Source organism: Ricinus communis, chromosome 6, assembly GCF_019578655.1.
Source record: "Ricinus communis isolate WT05 ecotype wild-type chromosome 6, ASM1957865v1, whole genome shotgun sequence".
Taxonomy (NCBI): Eukaryota; Viridiplantae; Streptophyta; class Magnoliopsida; order Malpighiales; family Euphorbiaceae; genus Ricinus; species Ricinus communis.
The window spans coordinates 24,847,809-24,858,719 of record NC_063261.1 but is presented as its reverse complement, the minus strand read 5'-3'; the positions used below and the strand labels follow the sequence as shown (position 1 = coordinate 24,858,719).

At 32.4% G+C, this 10,911-nt stretch overlaps 1 protein-coding gene across 2 annotated transcripts; it reads right to left on the bottom strand.

Annotated features, from left to right (window-relative positions):
* Positions 1–2,117: 2,117 nt before the first annotated feature.
* LOC112536846 lies at positions 2,118–10,887 on the bottom strand. Of its 2 annotated transcripts, XR_007216277.1 has the most exons (4): positions 10,676–10,887; positions 5,170–5,246; positions 3,763–3,963; positions 2,118–3,661 (listed from the first exon to the last, which is right to left on the bottom strand). XR_007216277.1 is itself a non-coding variant. In XM_025159746.2 (2 exons), the coding sequence occupies exons 1-2, from the start codon at positions 3,967–3,969 to the stop codon at positions 3,467–3,469; spliced, it is 402 nt and encodes a 133-aa protein (XP_025015514.2). In that variant the 5' UTR covers positions 3,970–4,884; the 3' UTR covers positions 2,118–3,466. The 2 variants fall into 2 exon arrangements, 1 of the variants encoding a protein (XP_025015514.2); XM_025159746.2 differs by lacking the exons at positions 5,170–5,246; positions 10,676–10,887 and having other exon boundaries at positions 3,763–4,884.
* Positions 10,888–10,911: the final 24 nt, after the last annotated feature.

Sequence of the window (10,911 nt, the reverse complement as noted above, 5' to 3'; positions counted from 1 at the left end):
AAAAATATAATTTAAGATATTATTTTCTAGAATTAGAATATTATCTAATTATAGATTAATTTATTAGTTAATATAATATTAAAATATAATTAATATACTATTTCTTGTGATAGAATTAGTATCCTTATTTAATTAAAAATTATTTAGCAGTTAATATAATATTAAAATATAATTAATATGTCATTCTTAGGAATTAGGAATATATCTTATTAATCAATAAAATAATAGAAAAGATTATAAATTTACATATAAATTTGAATTCCATATGCCAAAATTAAATTTGTATGTCAAAATAAAAATTTTATATGTAAAAAATAAGCAGATATGTCAAGAAAATTTGGCTCTCAAAAATTAATATATGTTTTATATATATATATATATATATATATAAATAAATTACGGGAACTCTTGTATTTTCAGTTATATTATATTAAATCTTTATATTTTGATTTTTTTCTTTCACTAAAGGTTAATTAAGGATATTGATAAACGGTTATAATATAAGGATTTAATGTTACATAAATAACAGGTCAAAATATGTTACATAAATAATAGTATATATCATATAATAAAATAACTAATAAAAACTTAAGTGCTTTAATAGTTTTTTTCTATGTCCATTAATTCTCTATTTTCTAATGGAAAAGAAATGTTGTTCTAGTGTTTTATTTGTTTAATTAGTATTTAATTATAAAATGATTGTTGGTTATTATACATTATTACATAGGATCAATGAAAGTAAAATACGCATCTAGTAGAAAGTACATTATTTTGTATAAAAATTAAAGGCTAATTATTAATTAATTTTCTAATTTTTTACGTTTTTAATAAATTTATCAAATTTATTTAAAATTTGTAAAATCAAATTTTTTTTTTTAATTTTTCAACAAACTCACTTTTCAATGACATTTTTTAAATTTTACGGTGGCTTATATGGTATGCTAGCTAAGAATTTTAAAAAATAAATTTGAGTCAGCAAAGTGATTACTGATTCATCCAATCTTAGTGAAACGATGTGTTTAGTAACAAAAAAGAAGGAAAGAAAGTATTTTGAAGTTTTTTCTCTTTCTTAAAATTCTTATTTCTTATTGCAAATAACTAAAATAAATTATTACTAGTACTTGTATTCCTATGTAGACCTCAGCGACAGCCACAAAGTTCTTTTTTATCTTAATACATCATAGTAGAAACACACTCAACTCAAGTACTAAGTGTTATTTTGGTACTAATTGAGGAGTAACAAAGTGGATTACGAAATAGGTGTTGTTTCAACTTGTTATATTCTTACTCTTGGCTTAGCAGCAATTTCAGAAAAGCCACTACATTCCGTCTTCCTGCTTTTTAATCAAGAAAGACTCTATGATTATTTCAATTCTCTACATAACGAAGTTGAGAAAATGGGCATTTTCAGATATGAAGCTTGTGCTAATCTTTTTTCGTCACGTGCTTTAACACCTTTGGCGGCATGAGAATATTGTTCCCTAACATACTAAGTGGATCGGCATGCTTTCAGGGATAGAGCTTTTATTCTACACACAAAGAACTACCACTTCATTCGATTCAAAACAACAATGTCCGACTTGGCCAAATTTCTCATTCGAAGACTTATACCTACCTAAAGAATACAAAAAAAAAAAAAAAAAAGAAGATCTATTAGATGCAATCCCAAGCCTTAGGCTATAAAATTTATCAAATCCCAAGTAAAACAAACTCTGTGGAAACATTTTGGAATGAAGTTAGATGGGATTGTAACTTGTAAACATTGAATGGGAGAAAACAATATTTGGTTTCATGGCTATGAGGGTAAGGATGGTGGCAGAAAAGGAAAGAAAGATGGTCTTATATGATTGCAGGAAAAAAAGGATGCCTCTTATCGACATTTGATATCATTAAGTTTCAATTATTCAATCTCTTAATCTCTGTTTTTTTTTCAAAACCCTAAAACTCAAATTAAGAAGAGAAATAACTTTTAGAAAAATATAAGATGGATCCCATGTTTAAAATTGAATTTGCCTTATTTTTATAAATGAAATGTAACGTTTTTTATCAAATGGGTGAGTTGGTAAATTTTTTTATTGACTCACTTTTTCTTTAATATAAGAAACACAGTAAGCGTACCAAGTAAGCTTCCTTACAATAAAATCTAAAAAAAATCTCATCGAAATGTGTTTTTGTTAAAAAATTAAAAAAAAAAAATCTGATTTTACAAATTTTAAAAGAATTTAATAAATTTGTTAAGAGCATGAAAGATCAGAAATTAATTGGTAATTAAGCCAAAATTAAAGGTGATAACTATTATTATTATTTATATAATGTACTTCTAACGATGAATGTATTTTACTTCTATTAATTTTATATAATAATATATCATAATAAGGTAATTTTAAAAATTAATACAAATAAAAAACTAAAATATATTTGATTGATTTGAAAATAGAAAAAGAAAGTCATATGTCTTTTGTAAAAACAATCCGAGGCATTTGAACTTTCATCATTTATTTTATTAAATTTATATACTTTTATTTGTGTTAGATTGATTAAGTCTTTATTTAATTAAGTGTTTATAAAGATCATTAAACAAGTCCTTATTGAAAGAAAAAGTAAAAATATAAGTAGAAAAAATTATAAGAATTTAGGTGTTTCATCGCACTTAATATAAGAGCTCAAAAGCAAAATTACGGATAGTAGATAGAGGAGCAAAAAAAAAAAAATCTATTGCTCCATTCCAAAATCAAACTACAATCAAGCTTCTTATAATTAATATATTTAGTAAATAAAAAATCATTAAACATTAAAATTATTAATTTATTAAATTTGTAAAGAATTTAAATTATAAATTTATGTAAAATTAATATGTTCAAAATAAACTCATATGAGAAAGCAAATGATTGTGGGAAAGATTGTGTTTTTTTGTATTTTTTGCTATTGTAATTTTAACCTGTTTATTTGATAGGCAAGAAGTTGAGAAACAAACATGAAGGTTATGCTTGCCCTAGTTTGATGTATCAAATTTGCAAGATGTCTACTTTGTTTCTATAAAGACAAATGTTTCAAAAATGAAATGAAGTGCACTTGTTATGTCTCGAGGAGAAAAAAAAATGCACTTATTCATATTGATCAAGGCATGAAATGCCTCAAAAAACTTTAAATTTCAATTCCTACAAAGATAAGGCATGTAATGCACAAAATATTGTTAATATTAATTCCTACTAATATAAGGCACCCCAAATGCCACAAAAATATTATTTGACTTCCTAAACAGTTAAGGCAATATTAGTGCCATAAAAGATTGTTAACTGCAACCCCTAGACATGTAAGGCATCAAATGCCACAAAATATAGAAATGTTCTTTAAACTCCATTGCCCACTCAGATTGTTGAGTTGCTGGATTAGGTCCTCCTATCACAAAGCTCTTATGACTGCTGATGATATTGCTAACTCCTTGAGTAGATAATGGCGGGGCATTCTAGTTGGTTGTTGGAGAAATGCACCTTGTTATTTGTGATCTAGCATTTGATGGTCCAGCAGTGTACGGTCCAACAGATGATCCAACATTGACTTGTACATTTTGCTGCATGGTTGGCCTTGAGCTTGAACAACTAACAACTACTGTAGTTGCTAGTCTCCCACATACATAGGATACCCTATTTGACCTCGGATTCTGCAATAAAAAATAAATATAAACTTATTAGCAAATTTCCATGCATAAGACATCATAAAGATCTATAATCACATATCCTTGCACCCTAAACAAACACATACCCTAAGATAAAGATTTCTCGATTCAGCATGCAATAAACCATATCCTCGTCTAGTCTGCATTCTCTCTCTAAATTCATTTGCAACTGTCTCGTCTATTGCCTTCCCTGTTGATATGAGCCTAAGTTGATCAGTCCTTAGAGCAGTCCTAATCTTTGGTTGAGCCTTTCTACCTCCCTCTTTAGGGGGTCTTTCAGGTTCTTCCTTCATTAAATCATCCAAATACAGCAAGAGAGTTAACACATTAAAGTAAAACAAACATAAGTAAAGTGACAAGTTATGGAGATGAACAATATTACTTTTGGCTTGTGAGTTTGTGTAGTAACTTGTGCTCCTGGATTTTTTTTATACAAGACCTCTTGTTGTGTCCACACTTCATGCAAACCTGACACTTCATCTGAATTCCAGTCCTTGGAAGTTTATGTGGATTTCTCTTTTCTTCACGAGGGTCCTTTCTTCTACTTATTTTTGGTATACCAAGTTTTTTCACAAACACTAAAGGGTATACTAGATTCTCATTAACTAAAGGCCAATGCTTTTCTCCATGAATTGGTCACAATGCATTTTCATAAGTAGCCATATATACTGATTTGCTGTAAAATCCATCAATATATTTATGGAATCTTGCCTTAAATAGTAAATGCATGCAATTGCATGACAACATGGCAAACCACTTAATTCTCAAGCCCTGCATGTGCTCTGCAACCATATCCACTATATATTGTTCTTAAAAAATGGACTTAGTACTTTCTGCCAACAACTGGCTAAATATTATAGTACTTTACCAAATATTTTATCTTCTCCAGTTTCTTGATGATATTAGGACAAATGACTTGCTTGCTATTCTCCATGTCCTTCATCACTTGGTGCATCCTGACCATCAAATGACTTCTTATATCTTTCAATATATCGATGATATGCTTGGTCCTTGATTTCACAATATATCCATTAAAAGTCTCACATATGTTGTTGTCAATCATGTCTGATGTTACGACCCCACCCATGGGCCCGTGACCGGCACTAGGGAATGGGTAGGCTTAAGGCCACCGAAACCCGTAGTAAGCCTGACACTCACTGATTTAAATAAATCTCATCTCAAATTAATATTATTAAAGCCACAAATTATCTTAAATGCTATGTCACGACCCCACCCGTGGGCCCGTGACCGGCACTAGGGAATGGGTAGGCTTAAGGCCACCGAAACCCGTAGTAAGCCTGACACTCACTGATTTAAACAAATCTCATCTCAAATTAATATTATTAAAGCCACAAATTATCTTAAATGCTACATTTTACATAATTTAATCGGTCTGCCAGAAGAACTAGGCGAGACCTGAAACTCAGAAAATTTACAACTGATACATCTACTATTACTACTGCGGAGAATCTAAGATTTACCAGTTTACATACCAAATCAAATACATCACCCGATGATGAAGGAGTCGGGTTACTGAATAAGAGTCGCGAGAGGACTAACAGTCACGAATCTGAAAAACAGTAAAAATGAGACTGTCAATCTCGAGAGTGAGTTAAAATCAAATAATCTGGGGACTATTGTATTCTTCTCAGAAAATATAGATTATTCAAATCAGTATATCAAACCATGCACATAAATACCAATCATACTATAATCATACCCTATTACTTTCTTCACAGAAAATATTAATCATTCGAATCAATATATCAACCATGCACGTAAATACAATCCATATTATAATCATACCATAATAAATAAATAAATAAATAAATAAAAATATATTTTTACTTTTACGGGACGAGTGGCTCAGTAGAACCCTAACCCCAAATTCTAACAGCCATTTTGGCTCTCTTAATCCAATAAGACTGGCGCCCAGAGAGCAATGCTTGACCAGGGACCTTACCTCCAGTCTGAACACTTGAATTCCAAATAAGCCGGCGCCCAGAGAGCAATGCTCGACCAGGGACCTTACCTCCAGCAATTTACTCAAATCAGCCCAGAGAGCCATACTCGACCAGGGCAAACCCATAAATATCTTATTACATGTCCATGATCATTACCGGTGCGCACGCGGTCCTGATGTAACCCATCAGGTGACATGTTCTACAAGCCACATTTCCCAAATCGCAATCACCACATTTAATAAATATTATTGTCTAAAGAAGTCATTCAACTATATCAAAATAATGATTAACAATTTTAAAGTAAGACATCATGCAACTCATGTGGAAAACTGATAATATTTAATATTATTATAACATTACTAATAATAATATTTATATTATCTTCAATAATCCAGTGAAGTTATTTATGTTGCGATACTAATAACCATATTATGCATAAACTTTCAAAATAACATATTAAATTCAGACTTAGCAATAATGCAACGATTAAGTGACTTTAATTCACAGGTTTGGCGACCTCCTAGCTCTGCTCCGGTGCCTCGGTAGGAGCGAGCCGAACGAACTGACAATCTAGTCACGGAAAACAATTTATCAAAACGCTGAAACAATCGATCATTAATCCTAGATCTAGACTCCCAGAATCTCGACTCGGGAGAATTCTACCGAAAATCCGGCAGAACCTCCCCTACAACACGAACATAACCCCCCATAAAAACGGGTCCAGGACCTGCCAGAAAAACACTCCAAATATCCAACAATTAAAACAACGGGAGTCGGGTCCCCAAACTTCACTATTTCCCGACTCCGCCACACAGCACAAAATACGAGGCAGGCAAACTGATAGACAATTATTTATGACTCACAAAAATCATCAAATACTCAATATAATCCAATAGACACAATTAAACCAAGAATTTCTAAAATTAATGGGCCAAAGAAAATTAAGGGCGCTCGATCGCTCGGTCGACTACTTCCGGAGTCGATCAACGATCCGAACACACCATCGGACTCTGACGGCCGATGGCGATCCCTGCTTTCGATTTTCCGATCGACACGATCATCCGGGAGAGATTTGCGGACGATCTCGGCCGTCGATTCGCGAAACGAAGCCCGATCGCCCACGAAACCAGTGCCATCGCGAAGCTTGAGGAGAGTCGGGATACGTCCTCCGATCGTCCATCCTCCGGCCGGATCTCGCCGGAAAAACCAAAACGCCGGTACCACCATTTTCTCTCCACCGGATCTTAGTTTAAGCCACCTTCGACACCGCCAAAAAGCCGAGGCCGAGAGGAGTCGATCGGCACCAAGATCGGTGACCACCGGCGGAAGCGCCAGCGGCAAGGAAGCTTCGGCCATCTTCCTCCTCGCTGCCGTCGCCTTGGTCTTTATTCTTGCATCTGGCCATGCCTGGCCGCGCCCGGACAGACGGCCAGCTCTTTTCTCCGCGCGCTCCTCTCTCTCCCCCGACATCTCTCTTCCTCTCTTCTTCTTCCTCGACTTCCATTCCTTTCAATATCGACATTAGGCCCCCGAACCTTTCCTTATTGCAATTTGGTCCCTCAACTTTTTTAATTACTTACAATTTCATCCTGCAGAATTCCAATTTGACCCCCAAACTTCATTTTAGCCTTTCAATTAAGCCCTTAACTATTTAATTTGGGCCAAATCCGAATTATTGAAAATACACAATTACAAAAATACCCCTGACCGACATATTTATTCACAAAAATACCAAACTCACAAATTTCCATTAAAACCCCATAAAAATAACATTATACTTTCAATCCTTATTCCAAAATAAATTTCCAATTTAGTCCTAACACACAATTAAATTAAATAATCAAATTTCAACTTAAAATTTAATACTACTAATCAATTATAATACCAATTTTCCCAAAATTCTTTTATTAAAACATCCTTTATAATTTCTTCCAAAATTTTCCAATATATAATTTTACTTATATAAATATGCATTTGGGAAAATTTGAATAACCAAAATATAATCATTTCTCAAATAATTTACTTGAATAATTTCTTAAAATTTCAAACTAATTGGGTATAGAAAATAACTCATTTATTTGATTAATATTAAATTTTTCATTAAGTCATTTCAAATTAAACCCAATAATAATGAAGCTAAAATTAACTTAAATAAAAACTCATTATTAAATATATAAAAATTCCGGGTGTTACATTCTCCCCCCCTTAAAAAAAATTCGACCTCGAATTTTAAAAGAAAAGGGGCTACATTCTAAGACTGAAACTAATTAGGAACCTCTCTGACTAAAATCCAAAAGCGTCCTATATTATCTAACATGGGGCCAACTTAAAATTTAATACTACTAATCAATTATAATACCAATTTTCCCAAAATTCTTTTATTAAAACATCCTTTATAATTTCTTCCAAAATTTTCCAATATATAATTTTACTTATATAAATATGCATTTGGAAAAATTTGAATAACCAAAATATAATCATTTCTCAAATAATTTACTTGAATAATTTCTTAAAATTTCAAACTAATTGGGTATAGAAAATAACTCATTTATTTGATTAATATTAAATTTTTCATTAAATCATTTCAAATTAAACCCAATAATAATGAAGCTAAAATTAACTTAAATAAAAACTCATTATTAAATATATAAAAATTCCGGGTGTTACATCTGACTTGCAACTACTGCTAATTAAACTCCTGCAAAAGACATTAGGATTCTTCGATACAAACAGTTCATATGGTTCTTTAGACTCATCCTTAAGATTTTTAAATCTTGCATGAAATTAGGTCTCACATGTACTCTTGGCTGCATCCTAAAAACGTTTTTTGAACTTGGGGCCATTATGGACTTTCTTCCAGTTTGCATATATGTGCCTTACACAGTTTCTATGCTATTAGGACAAGGTTTTTGATAGTATTTATTAGACCTTGCATCCATTAAATGTACATGTCAGTATATAATATAGTAGAAAGGATTTAAAAATAAAAGAAATAATTTTAAGAAATACCTTTTGTTGATCACTCATGAATATCCAACCAATCTCATCCATCACACCTAACTCCTCAAATAAGATCTCTAAAAACTAGGTCCATGTTTCCTCAGTTTTCCTTTCAAATACGGCCCAAGTAACAAGAAACATCTTGTTGTTGGCATCTTTTACTACTGCAAACACTAAGGCCCCATACTATACTATCTTTAGGAAGCATGCATCAAATCCTAAAACAACCCTACATTCAGCAAGATACCCTCTCCTTAATGCATTGAACCCAGCAAAAAATCTTTGAGATGCAGCTCTTTACCTTTGAAATACAACTCTTTCTTCACTATCCAATGAGGTTTTTAATTCAAATCTTCCATCTTTATCAACCCTTTTAAGCTCAGATGCATAAGATCTAAGCTTTTCATAATGTTGTTCAAAAGTCCCTCTTAATTTGTTCAAAGCTTTCCACTTAGCTTTATAGCATGTTTCAACTTAACGTCATCCTTCAAAACATTAACCCCATAGTTTGGAATCTTTCTAAAAAATATTCAAGTACTCATTTGATAGCCACTCTGCAGTAATTTATTTTTTGTTGAGATCCCTAGTACAATTATGCTCTTCATAGTATGTACTTTTGAAATGTGTCTTCAGCTTGTAGTTTTGCTGCATATAGTTTCCATGCACATCCAGGTACACAACAGGCAGACAGCTTGCCATATCCAGACTTCACCCACTTAATATTGTGACCATTCACAATAGCCTACCTTTTAATTGCACCCTTACACTCCTCATAGTCTTTAAACATCACCCTAATCTCTAATTGTAACTGTTTGTTTTCACATTAGGTGCATAAACTTTAGTTTTAACTTTTATTTTTCTTCTTGGTGACATATCACCTTCCTCACTTAAATATGGTGTTTTCACCGAGTCATCTGAATCTGCATACTCACTGACATATCCAAATTCTTATTTATCAACTACAGGAGTTGGGGGCAAGAACTCATCAACATTTTCCACATCAGGTATAACTGCTACAGGTGTTTCCCTTGGTTTCTTCCATGTTGCACCATTGTTAGGATTCTTCCACTAAGCAAGAGGAGCACTTGTTGCCCTAAATGGATCATCATCATGACTCCTTTGCATTCTTGCCTATCTTAAATTTCTCCTTGCCTCTAAATGTTCCTCATCTTTAGAACTAAAGTCTGACTCATTCATACCATTATCAGTGTCACTGACTTCTATAGGGTCATAGTCAGGATCTTCATTGCTTTCTAAATCAACTAAACTAGTTACATCACCAGGCATATTGCCTCTGATCCCAAAAACTGCTACCATATTATTTACACGTTCATTCCTAGCATTACCTCCCACATGAATACCAACATCTGGATTCCTAGCCCCACCATATTCCCATCTCCAACATTCTCATCTCTAATGTAGTTATCCCCAACAAAGTCAACTACTAAATCTACTTCAACATATATAGTTACAACTTTATCCCTTATGCAGTCCAACATTAAAAGAATCCTTTTATCATCATGAAAAAAGCATAGTGTTCCATCATTAGGATTCCTGTAAACTATTTTACATATTATATCATAGCCTAATATTTTTAAATAAGCTACAATATTAAGGTACCCAGTCCTATCTTGGTCACAGTTATCAAATGCCATCATTTCATCACCTACATATTCTTCTCCATTTTCATCATTTAAAACATACCCACCATGGTATAGAAATGTTATGGATCAATCCATCTGTACAAAAAAACTACCCTACATCAATTACTTAACTCGAAATACCATTTTGCTAATAAAATAATGGTTACACCCTAACTGACACTTCTACTTTAATAAAATATTGTCTCTGTCTTCTGACAAGTATAACTTATATGTTAATACTCTTACTGTATATTATCACTTTCAATGCAAAAAAAAGAAAAGAATTAAATATACATTTTGGCAATAACTCTATTTGCATTATCCAAAACCCATCGTTTTTGCAGTTGTCCAAACACTTCACTCATATTAAACAAAGAACATCTGATACGCACCTGCCAACTTTTTTATGGACAACGCCTCGAACAACTCCCTACTTTTCTTCCCTTTCTTGGCTAATTACAACAAATTTGAACCCTACCAAACTTCTCCCCTACCAATCAAACGGTTAGCTTCAGATTTGGGACCACAAGAAACCTTCTTCTCACAAAGTTTGTTCTTTACTGTGTAAAGGTGCAAAGTTAGGGTTTTTTAGAAATTAATTTAGAAAAAGCGATGTGTTTTGGTTGTC